Genomic DNA, 23,922 nt, shown 5'->3' on the forward strand with positions numbered 1-23,922 from the left:
CTGCCCATGGCAGGGGGGTTGTACTAGATGACCTTTAAAAGTCCCTTCCAACCCAAACCATTCTATGATTTTATGCAAGTCAGCAGCAAGTTGAACTCTGTCTTACTTCTGCCCTCTTGTGTACATTCTTGGTAGTGCAGTCTTTTAGTGTATGAAAACATGAAAATTTTAATGTACAGTGCTAATTATTACTTTTTTTTACAACTGCATATAAGATGAGAGACTTTATTGTTAATTTTTTTCTAGGAACGCTTTTACTACTTAATTTTATACTCAATTGCTGTGAATACTGGATTTTTCACTTGTGTAAACAAAAAATACAAACATGTTTTACAAAATACAATGTGCATTTCAGAACTTATGGATATGAGGTGAACATTATAATCTGTGCTTTTTGATAGAACTGAGTATCTTGCAGGCATTCTGTAAAGCTCCTGGGAACAAAAGCAATTGTAAGGATCAGTCTGCTGGAACGGCACACATGTGAAAGTGTAAATGTTTTGTTTGCTTATTCACTTACTAGGACTTCCCCAGGTCATAATAACTGAATAGAAAAATATGTAATAGACATGAAAGCAGCCAGTTGCATGCACAGTCACTAATGATGTGACAGAAGGGGATAAACCTGTGCTGAGAGACAAAGAGGAGGGTTGGAGAATGTGGATATATTACTGACAACAAGTGAATTTGAAGGTAAAATCATAGCAAGTTCAAAGCGAGCCTGGAAGTTTGAACAGGAACGTAAATTAAGTTGGTCAAGAGCTTTCAACGTTATTAGCTCTTTTCAATAGCATCTAATAGGTGCTAATTAAGGCAGGTCCTTAAATCTGTTTGACATTGCTTTCTTGATCCAGTAAGTCAGCTGATTTTTATATGCTGTCTTTTCTACAGGTATTACTCTGTTTTTCCCGAGATACATCTGTATTGGAGCACTTTACTTACAGTAGTGCCACTCCACCCAAATCATACATACGAGGTAAAAGGAGTTGTTTTAAAAAAGATTGTATAGATTTTTGTTGACTGCTGCAGTAATACAGTATGTGAATTTGCTTTATATTCACTACACCTAGTAGACTACATTTAAAAGAACGTTAATAAAAACTTCATGTATCCAGCTGACATCTGCACAGATTCTGACAGTTTAGAAGGCCAGATTGCAATGTTGTTCTTTTACTGTAGTTTTCTGTGTATAATTCTCCAGTGTTTTACCACAATAAATTAAACATAAATATGACAATATGGTAAAATCTTGACATCTGTCTTCATCAGAGCTAGAAATTTAAGTACTCAACGTTGTCCTCGGCAACTTCAGTAAAGTTAGAAACTGGCAGTGCTGATAGGGTGTTATCTTCCCAAAGCAGTGAGTTTTGCAGATATTTGTAGACAAAAGCAGAACATGTTGCTGAAGAACTATGGTCTCTGTTCAAAGGTCTGGGAGAGCAGAGCTCTACCAAGCAATCTTACACTGATTTTTTTTCAAAGCATAGCATCTTCCAGAGTGTTAGCTTACTTTCGGATGTTCTTTGGCTTAAGTTCTCATGTGTGTCTTATTTTTCTCAACAATCTTAAATTCATTGGTTCAGTCCACTTGCCTTCTCTGCCAGCTTCTAACGCCATACTTCTAGACTCTTGCTTCTTAGATCCTCACCTGCCTTGGCTTTACCCAGAGGTTCCTAATTTTGTCTTCCTTCTTGAATCATTCAGCCATCCAATCACTTTTTTTTTCCATGTACCTTTACCTTCTGCATTCCCATTTTCTTCCTTGGTCCCTCATGCCTGTGTATTTAGCCAAATGTGATCCCCATACCAAGTACTTTTTTTGAACAGGACCTCTGCTGACTGTTTTTGTCTTGCTGCTTCTTATGTCACTAGAGGCAATGTTTGTTTTCTAACTTTTTTCTTCCTCCTTTATTGCTTTGTAGGTCTTTTCTCTCTCTTTAACTGAATTAGGGAATTTTCTTTACCTTCTTCGTGACACAAGCAAAGGGCTCACCTGACAGCAGAACAGCAGTGGGATCCCAGGTCGTGCTTCAGGCACAGAGCCCAGAAACACAACTATGGGGAACATCCTACCTATTGCTAGACAAATCTGGGGAATGAAGTTGCTGAAATCTAAATCTCTGCTGAACCTGGGCAGTGTAAATCTGAAAGGCTTGTAGGTCCTATTTTTGGCTAATTTTCCAAGAGATGTACTTTATGCTAAAAATACTCTCCTTCCAGATTACAATTCCTGGCTGCACAGCAAGCAAACTATTGAAAGAAAAAGTAAAAAATATTTTTTATTTTAATGAAACAACTGATTTCTGTAATTGGAAAATACTGGATTTTATTTTCATGGGGTAGTAGGCAAGTGCTTCGCAGGGTAATTTTGAATTTAATTCATTTAATTCATGCTACAGGAAAATATCAAAGTCCAGATTTCATTGAACCTGACAAAAGTTCCCTGTGCTAAATTCTGTGTAGAGTGAACAAAATACACAGACATCTAATTGATCTCTGAATATTCTATAAATTTTCATGTAAGTAATTCCATTTTCTAGTTGAATTTTCTCATTTTAAAACTAAAGTAATTACAGTTTTTAATTAGTTGTAATTATGCTTAAACCCACTTAATTTTTTAATAGTGGGTTTTAAATTATTAGGTTCTATAGTTAAAATGCAGTTAACTAATATAACATGTTTATTTTGCAGGGAAGATAAAAAGTTATATGGTCAGTCTGTACTATCAGTGATTGTCTTGACTTAATTAATCTTTTGTATCCAACAAATTACTTAAATGTTTTTTTGTTATATCAGAACTATACCATCCGTCTTCCTCTCTGTTGCAGGCTTAATGAGGCCTTGAATATTTTTTTTATCTGTTCTTACATATTTTTAAATGCCTTTCTGTCCCTAGGTCAGTCTGCCACAGCATGGCAGACTCACCCCCTTAATCTTACCCCCTCACAGAGCTTCACTGTCTTCAAGGTCTGCAGCAAGCACCTTTAGAGCTCCTAAGACACTCAAATAAAATCTCTATGGGATAGCATTGCTGAACTCTTCCTCCTCTTTTTTACTTTTGTCATCCTCCCTTATTGGTGCTGCATTTTAGTTTTGTATCTGATGCCATACCTGACCTGTTGCATTGCTTGCTTGTTTTAGACAATATCAAATGGTCAATAATGTAATTAGTTATGATTTTATAATTTTCACTTAGAAACTACGTTTTTAATTTAAATCTTTACACCTTTTCACAGTTTAATCACGTTTTAATTGTGGTTTGATGATTCACAGGAAAGCTCGGAATGGAAGAATATGCTGTTTTCTATCCTCCAAATGGTAAGAATTATGCTATTGCCTCCTCTAGTGGCAGATTGGAAAGATACAGGATTTTTTTCTCAAATACATGATAACTTCTTTTTCTATTACAAATTATATTTCACTGTTATTCTGTGAAATTTGTTAATTTAAAGGAGTGAGCTGGACTGAAGCTACTTCAAAACCACATTCAGCCTGGTGTTAGTAGTCGCATACGGAGTTTGTCTAAGTGTGTGGGAAGGAGAAGGAAAACAACTTCTGGTGCAGCAGCTTGTATTCCAGTCTTGTATCACTGCTTAGAGGATCTGAATGATACATGCTGAAACTGTCTGACCCCCAGCTTTTCAGTACTCAACAAACCACACCTTAAAGTCTTACCCTTTCAAAATTTGTGTTCATTTTAAAAATTCAGACATAACTAATCTATATAATTTTAAGTTAACATCATTGCTGCTGTTGTTACTTCAGTTATTCAGATTCTTTTTTCAGCTCTTTTGACCATTTCAATCCCTGTCTATTGAATCCTTTCCCTGTTTTTGCACTGCATTTGTACTTTAAGTTCAAGCTCTTTGCTCTTGCTTTCAAGGCCTTACATCACCAATCTTAAATCTGTGTCTCTGGCCTTGTCTTTTATGTCTTCTGTGTTCCAGTGGTGTCAGTTGTAGCACATACTTTCATTCCCCCTTCTTCCATTTTTGCTCTGCTACTCTTTGCAGCTTTGTAGCCGTGAAGCATTGTCCTTATGACCTTTTGTCAAAGCAGCTCCCTCTTACCAGTCCTATATGAAAATTAATGAATGGGAGCTAAGATCAGCTGGAAAGGAGTAGAGAACTGTCATGATACAACTGCCAAGTCCTCTAAATGTTTTATCTGAGTACTACATGAATTACTAGAGGTCTTGGCCTCCTTTTTTCCTGCTCACTCCTTGTCAGTGTGTGACATTTATGGGTTGTCATTTATCTGAAATTAGGTTCTGACTTCAGCAAAGCTTATACGTAATAACTTCATGGGAATGAAGCTTTACTTGGCTTTCTAGGAACTATGGCATGTGTTTAAGCATGTAGTTGGTTGTACTGAAGTAAGTGATACAATTCCTGTGCTTAAATGTTTACAACATTGAGACCTAAGACTGCAGGTGCCATAACAAGGAAATATGTCATTCCCATAGTAGGCAGAATAGAATTTAGAAACTTGGGGGGAAAATACATTTTTTTTTACATGGATAAAACGTAATATAAAAGAACAAAAAAAGAAATACTTTTGTTTTGTAGGTGTAATTCCTTTTCACGGCTTTTCTATGTATGGTAAGTGTGACTCTTATAAACTCTTAAAACCTCAGGACTGCTTTTTATCATATTGCAGTTTAAAGCTGTATGTACTTTTCTGCAACTTTTAAAATTCTGTGTATTCTGTTTCTTTGTGTATGAAGACTGTTGTGCATGTATATAATTTTAAAAATTCCAGGCTGTTTCTATTTGCTTATATTACAGCCCACTACCATGTGGGAGTTCCTTCTCTGAGAGCTAATAGCTGAGCTATACATCTTAATGTACATGAATAGAAGGATAAAATTTGTTGACAGAGTGCTCTTTTCTTGTGTTTCACTTCTGGTTAGACCAAGTTACCTGTGAAAAGAGTTTTTAAAAACATGAATTATGTGAAAGGCCTGTTGCTGTATCCATTTGCCTAGAACAGGTGTCAAAGGAGCATTAAATAATAGAATGGTTGCTGCTTTACTGCACAGAGGAAAGCTCAAATATCAACAACGTTTCTAGGAGAAGAGCAGAAAGATCTCCTCAGGTCTGAGACGTAACAAGGCAGCTAGTGCAGAGATACTCCACAATGTGAGACTTGGTTACAACTTTTCATTTTTTTCCTTCGATTTATCAAAGGTGTTTGTGGCATCATGGGGCAAGCAGATTTTAAGATTATACTTAAAATGCTATGTTTTGCTAATAATAAAGTTTAATGATCACACTATCATTAAAATCAGGCAATTTAAATATGAAATGAAATCTTTAAGTCTTTGAAGTAATGAACAGCTTAGTTACAAACTTTTCCTTAGGTACGCACTAGGGGGCTTTCACTTTTTCTGTGTGAAACCGCTTTTCAAAATGTTTGGATTTGACTTTGCCCTTGAGAACAGCATCTCTCAAACTGGGTGTGAGCTTCTTCCCTCCCTGCTGTCCTCTGTCTTTGCAAGGGCTCCAAAAATGCTGGTTGTGAGAAGGAGGGAGGCTGAAAAACAAGGCAACAGAAACACAGTAGTGTAACTCCAGGCTGTGGGTATGGTAGCTAGGACCAAGCAGAACATCCTGTGTATTCCATGCTGTGCTGCTATAGGAGGAGGTATCTGGATCCTTATGTAAATCCTGTACACTTTTGCATGTTCACCTGCATACGCTCCTAGGGTGCCAACTGTCAGGCACTGTTCTGTTATCTTCCTGGCCTTTATGTACATATGCACGCTGCCAAGTCTTCCACCTCCATCTTCAATCATTAAAAACATACGAGTAACACTCTGCTTTTCTTACCCCTATGTAAATACACATTTCTGTGAACATCTCACTCTACCTTAGCACCCCACCTCTCATACACATATGCCACTATTTTCTGTTAAGCCACCTTCTCTGATATATATATATATATATGAAAATGAATTCACACATGCATACACCCATATATATATAAGTATCTATATCTGTGTGCATGTGTATACATATGTATGGAGACAAATGTATCCATATCCCTAGCTTTGTGTAAATAAACCTGGAAGGGAAGGTGAATGTAGATAGAGACTATGAGTGTGTTAAAATCTAAGCTGTCATCCATAATGGATGCACCTGTGAAATGAAGCAGTAGATGTGATGATTGGACAGATGAAAAGGCTGTTTACAGAAATGTATATAGAACAACTGTCTGTGAAACATGCATTGAATGAATGGAGTAGCAATCAGAGGGAACTGATTGTGTTTGTGCAGCATATACCTACAACATATTTATCTATATGTTAGACTTTTACAAAAAGAAAAAAGGGACTGATTGAAAAAAAAAGGTTTGAGAACTGCTGCTTTACAAATGTAGCCAATTCTTATTTTGAACCAGGTATACTAAAAGACTTCTAAACAGTAAACTACGAAATGTCCATGGTTTTCAGATCTTATAAGACATAAACAGGTGACTATCAGTCTGTCATACTTACGTGATGTTATTGTGGCAACCAAAAGCTATTTTTTTTAATATTTTCATTTTCACAACACCCATCTTCAAGCAGCAAACTTATTCCAGTCTTACAAATGGGAAACTAATTCGGAGATGGTCACTAGCCCAAGGGCACATTGGAAGTTATAGACTGTTGAATCAAAAACTTGCACTGTTTAGCATATTGTTTCCCTACACCCAGAGAAGCTATCCTTAAGGTGTATTTCTTATGCTTTGGAAGCCAGCACTGTAGTAAGCAGGTTCTAATTAGTTTAGATTCTTGAAATTTATACAACTCTTACCTATAATGTATTGTATTCCCTTTCTTAACTTTTTACGTCAAATGATAGACTCTATTATAAAATACTTATTTCTAAATAATTGGTTTAGTATTGTTTTTGTAAATTGTACCACTATAAATTACTTGTTTTTTTCCTCTTACTTCATGCATTTAATCATTGAACTCTTTTAGCAGTTTACAGTGTTGAGTCAATTATAATTCTTTTATCCTTTCAGTTGCTCCACTTTGTTTTCTGTACCATGAACCTTCCAAATTGTATCAGATATTCCGTGAGATGTATGTGCGTTTTTTCTTCAGACTCCATTCCATCTCTTCTCATCCCTCTGTAAGTTCATTAGGAATTAAAACCCACTCACTTGATATTCTGTTTGCTATGGAACGATAATATACAGTGGCATGATTTTCTATGCGATTAAAATATAACGTTTTACATATACTAAAATATTTCAGGCAAGCTTGGAAAAATAATTAGGTAACTCCAGTTTGGATATTTTTGTTTTCTACGTCAGTGTTAGTCTTTGCTATAGAGTATCAAGTACTTTAATAAAGTTCTCGTTTTATGAGGGTGCGGGGGTTTTTTTGAGAGTCAAGTCTTTTTTGTAATAGGTTTCTGAGTTCAAGAAGTCACATAAATGCATACTCACTTTCATTTTAATTAATGACATGTAAGTGCACACTTAAATATTTTCTGGGGTAGAGGGACTAAAATATAATCATATATGTACAGATATTGTTTCAGTGATATTAAGTTAATGTCTGTTTCTTTAACTCAAGTATCTTTGTGTGGCAACACATGCTTTTTAACACTAGTAGATGAATTTAAATAATTTGGTTATGTTTATGACCAGGACCAGCGGTCTTGAATGTAAGACAATTATAGAAATTGGCTTTTCTTCTATTTTTAAATAATAAAACATAGTAAATATATTTTTTTTTCTCCTTCACAAAGTGCTGGATAGTTATATTACGTTTTGAAAACATTTCCTGGTTAAAAGAAAATCCTTTCCTTGATATACCATTTCAAGGCTGTGCATTGTGCTTTCAGTCATTAATAGCAGGGAAGCGGATCAGACAGGAATGTATTCATTTTCATGGTAATTTTTGAAAGAAATTTTAAAATGTGTTTACATTTAACTTTTTTTTGTAGTTATCCCCATTGCTGTTTGGTTTTAGTTATCAGAGGGATACTATTTCTCACATCCTCTGGTTTTTTTTGCAACTGAGGTCTATTTCATCCAAGTGGAAATATTTCAAGTAGGTCATTTTATAATAACCCACTTAGGACTTAAACCCTGATGTACAAATACCGTAACTAACTTAGAGCTGAAAGGGACTATCACAACATATTATGTTGCTAATACATAATGTAGAATTGTAGGAGCAAGGCTTTAGTGACTGAAGGCATTAGAGCTGACTGCACCCTGCTTACCTGAGCTGTGTGTATTATATCATTGATAGTGTTTTATTGCTTGAATTAAAAATTCATGCATACTTACATGCTGATACTGTTTTCTCAGATTTGACAGGATGAGTGTTAGTATTCAGGGATATGATCTTGTTTCATTAGGGCATTGTATCATTGTGTTTGCTGTTTGAGACTCTTCTACAAACCCATCTGCCGCAGCTCTTTTATCACCTTCGAGAAATTGGGGCTCAGCCGTAAGTACTTCTTTCTGACTTGCTATAAATGTTACAGATTCATTGCTCTGAAAATGCTGTTCTGTAGTGTTTTAATTTAAAAGATATGGGAAATTATTCAAAAGTGCAAACATCAATGTGCCATTTTTCCTTGAAAGTCAGTTGGAGTCCTTTGTCTAACCTGCATGTATGTGCTTTGTGTGTTTTTTCTGTATGCTCTATGAAAAAGAGGAGAATTGCTCTATGAGAAACGCTGCATTATTCAGCTAAGTTTCCGTTAGTTCCATCAGATCCAACATGAATAAGTGATTTATTTCCTAGGGAACAGAAGACACAGAGATATGTTATTTACAGCAGAAGCTACTGGAAGGGGAGAGAGAGCAAAAGGCTCATGTCATTCTATAGTGTACTCATGGCATGAAGTTCAATAGAACCTGAAAATCTTGCCGTTGTAATTGGTGTCCATCATAATAGCATAATAGGAGAAAGGTTGAAACACTGGGGGTGATAATAGCTGAGGATCCCTCTAATGTGATTGTTTGGCCAGAATATTTTAATGATATTAGTATTTTGTCAAATGAGATGCTAAATAGTTTTCTGATGGCTGTTGCAAAGGAAAATACTGATAATTAATGCAGCAAGAGAAAATGGCCATTCTTCCTGGAAGAGAAATGCAGAAGAATAATGAAATACTTTCAGTTTCTAGAGGATCTGTCTGATCATTATGGGAGACAGAAATATAATAACTGTTGTTTATCACTTGTTTTCAGGCTACGAATCTCATTTAAATGGATGGTACGAGCATTTTCTGGTTATTTAGCTACAGATCAGCTCTTGCTTCTGTGGGACAGAATCCTGGGATACAACTCTCTAGAAATTCTTGCTGGTAATAGAATTATTTTTACAAAACATGTTATATCCAGGTGCATGTAAGGCAAATACATGATAGCTTCAGTGTATTTTGTGACAAGAAGAAAATAGTTGTTCTTTGAATGCTGAAAGCAGATTACATACGTGTCAAAGAGTGTAACTTTTAGAAAACTAGAATTGCGTAAATACTGCATCTCTAACAAAAGTATGCAAGGTAATTTTTTTTATGATAGCACTCCAAAAATGCTAAGCGCTCTCTGAACAGAACATAGGATGTTCTCCCAGTTTCAGTGGTAACAATAAATTAGTTCACCTTTCACAAAATACAAGATTCATGTTAGTCATTTATGGCAAATACTTCTTCAGTACTTCCAGCAACTGAGAGTTACCCTGATTTTGCTGAACTTCTTCTTTCAAAGTCCCATCTTTTAAGAGACTTCGAAAGTTTTGTACTTACTTTTTATAAAGGAAATAGTGTCCTAAGATTTATGCAAGGTTTAAGATGGGAGTTCTAAAGAAGACATGTATCTTCAGTTGGGTCAGTTTTTAAATACGAAGTAGGTGAGTAGAAGAGAAAAGGTTTTGGGTCCATTTGTATGTATAAGACAGCTATGTAGAGAGATATAATTATATAAGATAGTACAAAATAAATGAACTTTTTTTAACGTTATATAATACTCACAACTGAAATATTGCTGTTTAAATAAATTAGAATTATTGGCTTAGAAACTAACTAATTGTAAATCACCTTGTCCCTTTTAATTCAAAGCTAGTCATCTTAAACTCAAGCGTTTTCACCCAGACTTGTCTGAAAGAATGTTGTGGTTTTCTTGTCTGTTTTAAAGAGTGGCCAGAGAAACTCAAACACAGCCATCCATTGTATATTATTCTTCAGAATCAAAATAGTTACTCTAGGGGGGTGAAAATTGGTATTTTACATCAAGATTAATTCTAACCACTAATTAACAGGTCAGCAACTTAAATATTTGGGCATTTTCTTTCAGTCCTGGCAGCTGCTGTATTTGCTTTCCGAGCAGTCAACCTGATGGAGGTGACATCACTGGCTGCAGCTGAAGTAAGGATAAGTTTCAGTTAGAGGAGATTGAAATAGTTTCTGATGCTTTGCCAATGAGAGTAACTTAAGCTTCACATGGCACGTGGTACATAGTGCAAATCTTTCTGCCTAAATTCTTACCTTAGATAAAAAAACTAAGGAAATTGTGAACATGCAGTACATAATACTGCTTTTCCGGAGTAAAAGGAAATAAAAGAGTACATTTGCGACAAAAATGAAGTGTTATCAAATTATTTTGTACAATTAGATTTTTTTTCTATTTTAGTATATAATGTGTGTTTGTGGGATATACTGTTTTTAAAATATTGTAGAGGTTTATACCTTTTTTCTCACTACGTTTTAATGTAGTTGATTCTGTGCTTTTTGATATTACAGAGATTTTACAAGATTACTTTTGTCAGTATTGAATCTGAAATTTCCGTATGAGTACTGCCATGGGAAATGAAGAAAATTAAGTCATTAAGAAGAAGATTATTGTTGTTTATCTCTAGTCATTTGTTAAAATATATTTTTTCCCCGAAATCCGGTGATGTATTTTTTTTAACTTTGAGAACTTGTGATTACTCTTTTTTTTTAAACCTACTTTCATGAGAAGACATTGACTATTTGAGTCATTACATTGGACTTACTTCACAAGTACTAGCCAAGCCACAGGATAAGGATTCTTAATTCCCAATTATTTTTAGAAGCAAGTTGAAATGTTAGACCCCTTATTCACCCATGATGCCATGTATATTTGAAGTAAGGCTAAAGGCTAAAATAAAGTTACTCAGTTTATATACATAAACATATGCTTTTTCTTTGAAATGTTAGAATGAAAAAATAATACAATAAGGCACTAACATAAAACAGCATAATTTGTTTCTAGCCAGGTCTGAATCTAATTACTGTTAGTATTGTAGTCAGTATTTTAATCTTTTTCTGACTTCTTGACTTGCTTTAAAGAAATTTGATTCAAATGTCAGGTTTAACAAGCCTTTTTGGTTTTTATCCTAGGCTGTACTTGCTGACCTTTCAACCCTGAAAGTTATGCCTCTTCTTCAAATCTTCTTGTTTGCTACTGTCACTTGATCTGCTTCAACAATACTGGTACCACAATTCCAGTCTTTCTTGAGAAGCCGATCATCAACTATGCAATGTCTGCATAAAACCAAAATTAAACTGTATGTATAATATTCATTTAGCAATCATGATCTTAAAATTTTCTAACTAAAACCAGTAACTTTGCATGAGTGTGTGCAGTGCATGCTACTGAATTTCACTGTAACAGCAATGGTTATTACTTGTACATTGAGAATGGCTAGTTGTGCAAACAACAATATGAGTAAGTGTCTGAAATGCATGTAATATTAAATTAAATAAAGTAAATGTAATGTGTGATCTGAGTTTTGTGATGTTAATGTCAGAGTTGTAAAAGCTCTCCTTTAATATGAAATTACTTTTTCAAGCTCACAGCTTAGAGGATATCAGTTCAAATACTGTCGACTGAGAAAATAAAGGACTTAAATTTGCTAGAATTTTTTCTCATTTTCTAAGAAAAAGATAGGATCATACACCAGTTCTGCTATCTCTATCTTATTTATTCTCTTCACAGAAATTTTCTCCATCTTCTTTCTCATGTTAGCTACTTCCCTTTATTCTTTTCATACACAGAGATGTAGTCACGCATTCCCCAGTCATCTCTGGTTAGGTATACAGCTATCTCAGGTGTCTTCTAAACTCCTACCCAGAGTCCCATCAAAGGCCCCGTGTCATAAAATATGTTCCCCTGCAGAGAAGGCCTGAGCATAGCTTCCTTCAGAACTTGTTGGAGCCAGTCCTTGCATGAGCCAAAATATTCCCCTGAGAACGATGCCAAGAGGCCTTTTGCCGTGCCCCACACCCTCTTTGGGAGAGCAGTGCTATGCCTTTGCCAGTTTTCCAGCCTCTCTGATTCAACAGCTCGGGCTTCAGTTCAGAATCCAAACTCATATCAATGTGTGACGGATTGTCACTACACTGTCAGGCTGGCTCATCGTCTGTTAACGATCATACCTTTTTGTGAGGTCTTCCAGCTTTTTCTGCTGATTTGTTTAATACCAAAGTTGGAATCAATAATCTGATTTGGTTAAGCATATCATTACCTGAAAAAAGATCAAAGTCAAAAGAACATAATGGGTAATACAGCCACTGTGTTTGCCGTAGGACTACTATCTTTGCCTAATTTACATACATGTAGTTGTTATCATCTGTCATACATGCTGAATATATGACAGTAAAACCATGATTCCTTCATAGTTCGCTCAAAGTTTTCTGAAAAGTGATCTAAGCTGTAGTCTCAGGTAGGTTTATGAGCTTTATGTCTGTGATTCTTGTCTCTGTCAGGATAATGAACTAAAAGAAACCTACTGAACTTTTATAGACTGCTAGTAAATTTGTAAGGCTAATTTTAAAAAAGGTAAAGTTGTGGACTCGGTATGATCACTTCTTATGTAACTAACCAAACTGCTTAACAGATATGATGTACTGAATGAGACTATTTGGGGAAATTTTGTTCTGGATAACAAAGAAAATCAATCTTTTCCTTAATATTTGCAAGAAATTGTTTCAACTGTTTAACTAGAAGCTTTTCTATGACATTTAGTTTTTAGAAAGAGGACACGTGACAGCTTTCCTCTTTACAGCAAGTATTACCCTGTTTTATATATGGGGAATGGAGGCATGGAAAGATTAAGTGATTTGCTAAAGATTACAGAGTAAATTCCTAAAAGAGGTTGAGCAGTCTCTTCTCTCCTGAATTCCTGTTTATGCTTCAGGATGCTCAGTTTGTGCATTAACCGCAAGACCTTATTTCATCTTCAGAACAACACATAATGCACCTTAAAAATGCATCTCTAAAAATGCAGCATTCTGCAGTTTTTAAAATCCATAAGATTGGGTAGCAATTTAGAAATCATAATGTTACAAAGCAGTCACAAGGATTGTGGCTCAGTAAGGTCATTACAAGGTTACCATGGCTTTTTAGGGAATTAAAAGTATTTACTAAATAGCAAGGGAGATTCCCTAGAGGCCTGCTGACCCTCTAATTCCCGTCACTCTGTGCAAGTAAGTACATGGCGCAGAATCTGAACATTACCCTAACCCATTCCATATTGGGATTTTTGAGCAGTATTTTTTCTTTTTTTTTTTTTCATTTTCAATAGTTTTGAAAATGTTGTAAGTAGGCAGAGATGGAGACTGTTGGGTTCTTGTTTGAACAAGCAGTTCTATAACTAAGAGAATGTGGTCCATTTTCCTCTGACTTGGCATCTTGTTATTCATCCTAACAATCTTGCGTCTCCTTTGTGTCCCCTCTGCCTTCCCTACTGGAGTACTTCAACTCCTCTTCCTGACCTCCGCCCTCGTTTCTCCTGAAGGCTGGAGAGGGGACCTCACGCTCTGCGGCTGGTGTGGGTCAACACATGTCTTCGGCTAGATGGCTCGTGCTGACTGCCCAGGCTGGCTGCTCCATCAGCCTGGCTGGGGTGATGCTGTGCCTCTTGCTTCAGGGCTGGCCAAAGGCCTCACAGACTGCATGCAGCTCTTGAGCCAGGTATCGTACGGACCAGCTGTAGCAGCAAATCTCTTGAAGACCTCTGCTGCCTTTTGTCAGATGTTTAAGTAAGTTGACCATTTTGAGACATGTAAAGATGCATATACACATGGAGAGACAAGTATACAGGAATAATGAGTATAATTTCTTTAAAATTTTCTTTCTTTAAAAATGAGATTAACATGAGATTAACAATGAACCAGATCCTCTCCTTAGACTTCAAGTATACTGTTAGATCTTTATATCTTTTTCTAAAGTCTATTTTTAAAAAATTGCTTTTACTGAAGAGGTATTGTTTTCATGTTCCCCTCAGTTTCTCAGTTTAGTTCCAATAAAATATTGTGTTTCAGATTCTGGCTGGTATTTGTATTTTTAATCTCCCTTGCTTAAATAACACTCTTTCATTTCAAGTATTTTTTAAAAATATAAAAATAACTGGTTTCTTTCGTACAGCTAGATACTTCTCTTGTATACATAGGTAGTATCAATTACTTAAATTTTAATTCTTTACTTTTAGAGACCAGTTAAAACCTGCTGTTATCTGTAGTCTTATCATTTGACTTCCAAATTTCTAAAACTCCTTTTTCATTTTTGCTGTTTTAAGTAATGGCCAGATTTTGACAGTAGAATCATATCTAAGTTGATAATTATATTGATTTAAACAGGCTCGGCTGAACCTTCAGTGGCTCAATTTAGCCAAATTGTTTTTCTTGCTCTGTTCTTCCCAATCTGAAATCAATATAAACAAGACATTTTAGTACAAGAACCAACTGTCTCCATATTTATAGATAAAGAACAATTTTTTGCTGCTTACCTTAGGATTCTGGCTATGGTCTCTCAAAGGTTTCTTGTAATGTCAAATAGACTTTAAAAAATGCAAAAGTAAATAGGCTTGTCTAAAAATGTACCCAAGTGATCTTCATTCAGTACTTGCAAAAATATATTGAAACTTAAATCTTGATGGGTGAGTAACAGAACAATTGAATAACTAGAACAGTTTCTACTTCTTAGTGGAAATTTTTTGTCATAGCAACAAATTTTATTATGAGAAATGGAGAGAGTATGGAGACTGTAAAACAGTTAGATATCCCAGTAAAGGGAAAGGGCTGGAGAGAGACACCAGTTTAAGACGCATTTCTACTTGTTAGCGGAAACCAACGAAAAAAATATGCCCAAGCATATGCCTCGTTTACTGTCTTCTAACGAATTTTATAGAACTCTTCCAACAAGACTGACGGGATTTCATTGAACAGAATTGCCGTATAAAGATCAGTTAGGGGAAAGCAATATCGTGAGCCGCTTATTAAGACTAAATAAGCGTTTATTTAAAAGACACTGAAATACATGTCAAAACCGTGGGGCCGTATCTTCAGCGAGGAAGGGGAAGAGCCTTTCCACGTGTTTTAACAAATTGATAAAATATTCTGTCCGGTGTTCTACGTGAGGAAACGGGGCAGGGAGGGAGGGGAAGGATGCAGCAGGGGTGGCGGGAGCTGCTGGGCTCTTCCTTTTCCCTCCTTTCCTAAGGGCTGTTCCTGCCCATGCCTGGCTGCTGGCAGATGCTGCGGCTCCGGCCGCTTTCATCCCCAGAGCCCACACAGGAAAGGCAATTAGCTGAGGCGAATATTCGAGATCAACAGAGCTCTGTGTTTTGTACAGCCAGCTGCAGCTGGCTTCCTCCGGCCCGAAGGGCTTGCTTGGTGTGCAGTTACTGGGCAGGGGAATGCAGCACGTCAACGGGCCGGGGCCTGGGCCGAGGCGAGGCCCCCCGGGAATGGCCGGCAGAGGGGGGTTAGCCAGCCTTCCTGTCCTCCTGGGCAGCACCGGCTGGAGACCTGGGAGTAATGAAAAGTAAACCACCCCGGGAGTAGTTCCCCCTCCAGGTCGCCGTATTAACGATACCGGGTTTCAGAAGTACTGAAGGACAATTGTGGCGGGGTTGGGTTTTGTTGTTGGTTTGGTGTTTCGGTTGGGTTTTTTGCAGCTTAGGACCCGGTACAGGAGGGAAAAAATGCCCCTTCTGGAGGCGGCAGGCTTTTAGCACAAGGCCACGCTTGTTGTGAGGGACTGCATGTCTGTGAGCAGTTCTGCAAGAGCCATTTATTGTAGTAAATAACCACAGAATAATCCAAACCCTCTAGAATCCAGAATAAGCTGTGCTGCTGATTGAAATCACTGAAAGAATGGTTTTTTCCTCCATACTTCATGCTCAGCTTTTTCAACACCTTAACAAAACTGTTAATGCAGGGAAGATCGTGTTGATCCAGCAGTGTAACAGTTGTGCTCTGCTTTAAAACAGTGTTAAAATGTCTCATCTTGGTGTTTTTTGAATTAGGCAATTAATAGTATACCCACCAAATGATGGCCATACAGACCAATTATGCTTTTGAGAAGCACCTGGGGATACTTGTGTCTTCTGAGGATGACATACAGCACAACAGAAGTCAGCAGATGTTAATGGGGATAGAATAAATATATGGTTAGAATAGGATGTTCGTCTTGGGCTCACCATGTTTTGTAAGACTGCAGCACATACACAGTTGTAACACAGTCTAACTGTGCTAAATACTGATTGGGGATCAGCCTTAAAATAAATATGGGGGGGCGAAATACTGCTTTTCGGCAAACCTTTTTTTTTTTTTTTGAGTCTTTATTTAAGCCCAGGGACGTTCGCCTGATTCTGTGTCTTGTCAGACATCACTGGTTACAGAAGGTGAACTTCAGGGTCTCTGAAGGAGGATGTAGTGAGGCCTCTATTTGCCCATATTTCAAAATCAGTGTATTGTTCTAGATGTTGGACTACTGATATGTGCAAACAGCTATCTCTAGAGAATTGGCTTTATGAAGGACCATGATGCTTTGCCAGATGACATTGTATTTGGCTGAACAGTTTGAACAAATTGTTTCTTTTGGGATTATGACCAAAATAAATGGAATATTTAACAAAGGAGTTAAAGCTCACAATTTGCGCAAGACAAAGCATGCAACCAATTTCTGTGCTTTGTTTTAAACAAAAAAAGTCTGTATCACGTTGCTAAGAGACAAATTGGAATTTGATAGTAAAAGACAAAATACTATGTTATCGCCACATAATACGTTTTAGTCAGTATCTGATAGTTCATTTTTTTCAACAGTTATGTGTTCCATGAATGGTACATTCTATGATTTTTTTTTTTTCTGAAAAGCTCTATTTAGGATAGTTATGCTTTTAATAAGTCCAATTATAAGTAGTAAATCAGCACAAATATATGTTGTAAAAAGCAATAATGTTTAATTTTCTATCTGTTCAGAATTATTTATTATCTAAATTTGTTTGATAATATGTCTAGTGTCACAACATTTTCCCTTTTTCCCCCCCTTTTTTTAAGTGCATCTGGGTTACAAAAACATAAGCATTGCTTTGAAGTCCAGTCCTGGTTCATTAATGTTAACATCAAGATGTAACGGTGGAAAACTGGCATAGTTACAGCTTGTGAAGGAAGTTCCAGTTGCTTTCAGCCCTCACGCTAGTAGTGAAGAAGATCTCTCTATCCATAGTTTCTGACAAAAAGACGTATTTAGAGATTTAATTTTAGTTTGTGATACATTTGAGATATTCTAACCATAACCAGTTTCTGAAGGCATTACAGTTAATTGATAGACATGGGAAAGTAGTGTTAATACCCCTCACCATTAAAGTACAGGCAGGAGAGCCTGCCTCCCACCTCTGCCTCATGCTCACAAAATGTACTTCCACTATGAGCAAAGTGATTCTGGAAAGAAAGGGCTTGTGGAAAAAGGTGCTCAAACTCTGTAGGCTATGATCTCTGCAACACAGAAAGCCATCATTTGCTACTTGTATATTTAACAAACTACACTTTCTTCTACTGACTTTAGATCGTATCTTTATTCAGCAATTAAAACATGTATGCCAATTAAAAGGTATAAAGGTGTTTCTGAATTCCTCATTATTTTTTATTTTAAAAGTTTGAGTAAGTTTTTTTAATCACATGAAAAAGAAAATGTCTTTTGGATATGTCTGTATAAATTTTGAAATTCAAACTTTTACCACTAGATGTTTATGTTCCAGAGCCTTATCTTCTCCTCTTCTATTTTTGCAATACTCAACATCCTTACATAGTTTTGTCTAATCTGTTTTTCCTGTCTTTGTGAATTATAGTTTACAGCTTACAGAAAATATAAGCCTTTCTGATTAGGACTCTTATCTTTCCCTGAGAAAGATAATGTTTCTAATTTGTTATGATGAAATCCTGGAAAAACTTTAAAGATTTGGTATCAGTCTATTCCTTCATTAGGTGGTGATATGGATAAAGGGTAAGCATTATAGTGGAGAGTCGGTTTATAGCAGGTAGTATTTATTTTGGCAGAGAAGCAGTGAAGTGACAGACACCATAATGAGTGCAAATTTTCTCAGGCTGGACGTTAGCCTATGTGTTCACTCAAAGTTGGAAAAAACCTGTCTAGGACCTTATTGAGCGCCTTGGCTTTGAAAGAAGTCACACACAGCAGTGTATATACTGTCAAACAGGTAAGGGAATCTATTCCCATTATTCTATGCTACTCAGAAAACTCATCCCCGCTACTAGACTTTGGTTGAGAGAAGGGTGAAGATGGTAGTTTGTACAAATAAGCTTCTTTTTGTTTTGCATACACTAGATCTTTACACAGTATTCTAGAACATGAGGGTAGGACAAAATAAAAGTATCATTTCCAGAGAACAAATGGAGAATGGTGAAATCTGGGCAAAGAAAAAAACAAATATCATCTTATGAGGTATGTACAGTAGTATTTTGTGATGTTAGAGGCTTTACACTTTCTTTCTAGTTCGTCAGATCTTTCCTGGTCTCTGCAAAATGGTGAAAATCTCCCCCAGAGGTTGATCAAAATCTTCATTATTTTAAGTAAACTGTGGGATTTTTTTAATATAAAGAGTAAGGATCTCTCTGACATGTAAGGTCCTTCTTTGCCTATTCAGATGTGATTTTTTTTTTCATTGAATAAATGAATTTATATAAATATGTATTTGTATTTTCCTAGTTTAAAAGCATGAACTATAATTCTTAGTTATTTTAGCTGTGTTTTCAACTCAAGGCCAGTATTCTTATAGCTAAGCAATTACGAACATTTTTATAAAATCTCAGTTCAGTCTGTTGTACTTTTATAAAGGAAAATATCACCTTTTCTTCAGCAGAACAAAGGCATATGCAATGTAAATTGCTATAGAAGAAATAGCCCTTCATAGATACAGATGTTTTGTTCACAAGTTCCAAACAGTTTAATGAAGAATATTCTCAGTTAAACTGGCCTTTTGTGTTCTGTTTTTGTAGAATTTACTGTAGACCTCTCAGAAAACTGGGCACAACACAACTGAAATGAGTATGTTGTCCATGCAAATGTAAGCCATCATTTCAATTTTCTCTAGACTGAAATTTTGTCCCTTTTCAGAAAATACCATGGTGAGATTATTAAATGGCAAGTGCAGGATAAATTTCTCTGTTCTGACTTCAGTCCAGACATTTAAACAGAGAGATGGTTGCTGATACTGCTCAGGAAATTGTTCCAATGCGAACAGGTCAACGCTGTGCACTCTGCTTTTGGTGGGACTGGGCCATTCGGAGGCAGAGTTATTACAGGACAGAAACATTCTTTCAAGACTCAGTGCTGTATTAAGATTTTAGTGAGGATTAATGCTAGGCATCTTAGCTTTTTATTTCCTTCGTAATATTTATTTTAAATTTTCACTAGCCCCCTTATTTCAGTGTGAGTTTTCAGGCCATCTGTTAGATCTGAAAGGGGGAGTTGTTAGAATTTAAGAAGTACACCACGCATTGTGCTCATCTTTCCAGCTTAAAACTCCCAAAACAAGGCAACCGCCCTGCTTCAAGGAACAACACCGACTGCCGTAGTTCATGGTTTGCTGCAATCTCTCTTCAGCAACTCTGGATAGGTGTCACATCTACCTCAAGCCTTTATAATTCGGGAGGCATTAGCAACCTAATTTTTTGGTCTTATAGTTAACTGTTTCTTGAGCTTGTCTTTCTTTTTCAGATTACAAAAGTATCAAGATTGTGTAGAAGGTACCAGTCCTGGAGTGATACTGAAACTGTCAGTATTGAATGATCACAAACACTGGTTCCAGGTGAAGGGGAACACTGCTGGTGTTAGCACAGGTAATCCCACTGGTAGTACATTTTTGGAGCCAAATACTTCTCTGAGTCTCTCTTTAGTCCTTCAAGAGTTGTTCTGAAGATATTCTCTGAATTAACTGCAGCGTAAATATGATGGCAGATAGCAAACCATTAGGAAACGTTTACCCATTGCTACTGGATGTGCCTTCCAACTCTCTCATGCTGTAAGTCTTTACCTTTATGGTTGTTTTCTAGGTATATCACTCCCATAAGGCTTAAAAGTTATTCGGATTCCTGTGTCCCAAGGATGTGAAATAAGGCATATGGAAAAGCATCAGGACTCTTTCCGTGGATCCTCTCCCTCTCGCCTGCTCTCCTTTCCCTCCCTTCTCAACTCTTATTTTTTAATGGCAAGATGTGTAGAGCAGGATCTAGTTCAACTTATGTTAGAAATCTAGCAGTTAAATGGCTAAAATAGTTTTATAAGGCTCCCTTTATTGTCAGTGAAGAGAAACAAGTGGTTAAAAAGAGAAGTTGTCTGATCTTAGATGCTTATTTTAGTAGGAAATGGCCAATCTTCTGGAAGTTCCCATTACTCTCTTTTGATTCTAAAGGGATTAGGAGTTGCCCGTCTCTGATTTAGATATCTAACTTTTAGTTGAGTCCTTTCCTGTGTTTCCTGTTAACTACCAGGAACAGTTTAAAAAGAGTGGCTAAAACTCATTAAATAGTACATAAATAATAAATAATATGAGCTATCCTATACAGGTCCTATCAGAGAAAGCTGACAAAACTTCACTGAATGCAGAACCTTTTTGTCCCACCCCTAACCAAAACTCTCCCAATTTCATCATGAAGGCAGATAAAGGAATAAAAAAGTCCAGATCCAAGGAAGATCATGAAAGCTTGTTCAACCCCAGTGCTCAGGGAAGCTTAGCACATTGCACACAACCTTCCAAGTACCACAACTCATGAAGCAAGCAGGAACAAAAATGATCTGTACGTACTGTTACTGAAGATGTAAGCAATGGATGAAATTTCACTCTCACTTTTTTTTTTCCTGAGAAATACAGCTGTTTGTAGTAAGTCGTAATGCCAAATGCCCAAGGTTGTGTTTGAAAGTAGGAAGACGGTCTGTTTCCAATGACGTTGTAACTGAGGATAGGGTCTCTGATGCTATTTTCCCTATTACACAAACCAAGACATAAAAAATATCGAGACAAAACAAAATACCTGTTATCTGATTTTCTCAGCAGTAGTTTCCATGTCTCCTTCAACTTTCTGGGTAATCTGAGACTAGCTGACTCTGCCTCTGCAGAATGATCTTATTTATTAGGTGCTGTGTTGCTCATGGTACCTGGCAGTACATGCCACGGATCTAGAGAGCTCCTGTTTACAGGATGTGCAACTTGCCTGCAGAAATTCCAGGAAACAGTCTGCTTGCTGTGACCTCAGACCAGCCATTTCAATCTATGACAAACCATCTGACAATAGAATTGTATTTACATAATACACATGTTCACTAGGCTTTTTACTACCTGTTAGTCACAGATCATGAGAATATAATCTCCCACTCACTCAGGCTCTGGCCTTTGATTGAGTGATTTCTTGTTCCACTTTTCAATCAACAGCTGCTAAAACTACCAGAACCACACTTGAAGTAAAAGCTCTGGTCACTTCCTTCTCGCTTCTTCATAAGGTCATAAATATTCTTTGTTCTTATCTCAAATATTTACTTAAAGGGGCAAATTATTTCCATTATAAATAACTAATCCAACAGCATTTTTCTGACCCTGCTTATTCAGGTAAAGAGCAGCTTTATACATTATGAGCTAACAGGGCTTTAGCTCCTTATTTAGACAGAAAAATATTCTGAAAGTTACTACTTAACACTATTTTTAATGCAACAATTACTTTACAGCCACTGAGAAGATTACAACTGATCCCGCAGAACACCTCTACCAGCACAAATAGGCAGACTCCATCCTGACAGTTCCTGTTACAAGTGAGTAGGAACTTTTTTCTCCTAGTGAAAACATACTCAAGCACGCCCCAGGAGGCGGTCATCAATACTTGCTGTGATCATGAGTATGTGCTAAATTATTATGTCCAAATGATTTTTTTTGTGATGTTTATTCTATTTTTTTTTTCACACAGTTGGTCAGCATGCTTGTTATAAGATAAAAGCTAGCCAGGTACAGTAATGACTCTCATTACCTCCTGACTGTAATTGTTTCCTTGTTTCCTGTATAGCAGGAAGGGAGGGAATAAGCAGACACAAAGCACTGCCTGTCTCTGCTCTAGGTAAGGGCAGATTTAGAGATTTAGTGAGATTCAGAGAAGGTGAAAGAAAGATTATGTACATACTAGGATTTTTTTTTTTTCATATGGCAGTGAAATTCTGTACTCCCTTCCCTCTGAGATACTCTTTTTCAGTGAGTCATCCTTATAGCTATCACTTCTGTGTTGAAATGGGTTGAATTCTCACATTGCTTGAAAACTGAAAAAGAAAGATGGCAAGCAAATTATTTTTAGTGTATGGATTGGTTGTGTAATATCACAGTTCATTAAACATCAGGAATGGTTACATTGATCATTTATAGACAGTTTGAACTACAGATGAACCAATTACTACTTTACTGGGGATGCAAAATTGCCACAATCAAAGCCTTCTTAGAATTTAATGTCTAGACTTTTACAGTCTGGCAATCAATTTTGGCAAAAAAAAGTTATAGTAAGGTATGCTCTGAGTAGATCAGATGAGGAGAGGGACTCAGTCACATCATGATCTCCAAGACTGTCCCTTGGCAGTTTTTAACATACTTCTGGTCACTTTAATCTGTAATGTATTAATTTCCACAGCTGTTTTTGTGTTACTCTCAAAGGTCCTTTAGCTGTCAAAACATATAACAACGTATTGCTTTGTTGTAGTCTAACTGATGTGCCAAATAATATTCAGTCAGATATCAAGAATCCTGCCCCTCCATCACCAGTAAGATTATGTCCTGGCAAGCTGTTTGGCTCCTACTACTGATTCCAGAAATCAAAGTGCTGCCTGAAATATTTTATTCGCTCATTCTGCCATTGTTGTCCTTCAGATTTGGTATCTCTGGATGTGCCTCCAGATCTTGTGTAAACAAATTGAGTCTATTTTTGAAATAAACAAAATCCAACCACAGTCTACCTAGCCAATATCTTCTAGCTGGAATGGGATCTTTGTTCCCATAAAGAATTCAAAAAATTGAAAAAAGCATAAGCAAAGCTTCCATTCGAATAGGAGACTCAGCTGCAATGAATATTTGCTGAACATTCTGTATTTTTCAAGGATTTTTTTATATTTGTACTTTACTCCTTAAGTGTTACAGAAAAAAAATCTTCTGCAATACTAGTGACAATACTGACTGAAAAAAATATCTAAAATTAGGAGACATAATCAAAAAGTTCTTTGCAGATCTACAGCGCTAGTTTGCAGCTAATGACTGCTCGTTCTCACCGATTGAAAGAAATTTTGTCACTTTAGCATCATTTTAGCCTATTGCCAGGCAATTTGCTCATTTCAAAGATACCTAGACTCTTGGTCATCGATAAGAAGACCCTAAGGGCTAGTACTCTCATCAGATAAGGAAAATGTTTAATTCACTTCCATTCTCTCAGTTCCAGTTTCATTACTGGGCTGAGATAACATCTATGGCCCATAGTTTCTTAGTCCATTAAGGGCTGGGAATACAGGACAGCTTAAAATACTTAGTGTAGTTCCCTCTTGAGCTAATGACTTTCCCTCCTCAAAACATAAACTTCAGTAACTCAGAAATAACTGAGAAAGGGTTTGTATATTGATCCT

General features: G+C 36.5%; 1 protein-coding gene across 2 annotated transcripts in view; it reads left to right on the plus strand.

The window, feature by feature from the left end:
• The window catches only part of TBC1D19 (TBC1 domain family, member 19), a 53,085-nt gene extending 41,329 nt beyond the window's left edge, over window positions 1–11,756 (plus strand). For both annotated transcript variants that reach the window (XM_010576874.1, XM_010576875.1), the window contains 8 exons: window positions 892–976; window positions 3,274–3,318; window positions 4,569–4,601; window positions 7,015–7,124; window positions 8,367–8,458; window positions 9,208–9,323; window positions 10,312–10,382; window positions 11,379–11,756. In XM_010576874.1, the coding sequence (XP_010575176.1) occupies window positions 892–976; window positions 3,274–3,318; window positions 4,569–4,601; window positions 7,015–7,124; window positions 8,367–8,458; window positions 9,208–9,323; window positions 10,312–10,382; window positions 11,379–11,453 (627 nt within the window). In that variant the 3' untranslated portion in view covers window positions 11,454–11,756. The remainder of the gene's footprint in view (window positions 1–891; window positions 977–3,273; window positions 3,319–4,568; window positions 4,602–7,014; window positions 7,125–8,366; window positions 8,459–9,207; window positions 9,324–10,311; window positions 10,383–11,378) is intronic.
• The last annotated feature ends 12,166 nt before the right edge of the window (window positions 11,757–23,922 follow it).

This window comes from Haliaeetus leucocephalus, unplaced genomic scaffold (assembly GCF_000737465.1).
Source record: "Haliaeetus leucocephalus isolate CR32 unplaced genomic scaffold, Haliaeetus_leucocephalus-4.0 Scaffold545, whole genome shotgun sequence".
NCBI classification, from domain to species: Eukaryota; Metazoa; Chordata; class Aves; order Accipitriformes; family Accipitridae; genus Haliaeetus; species Haliaeetus leucocephalus.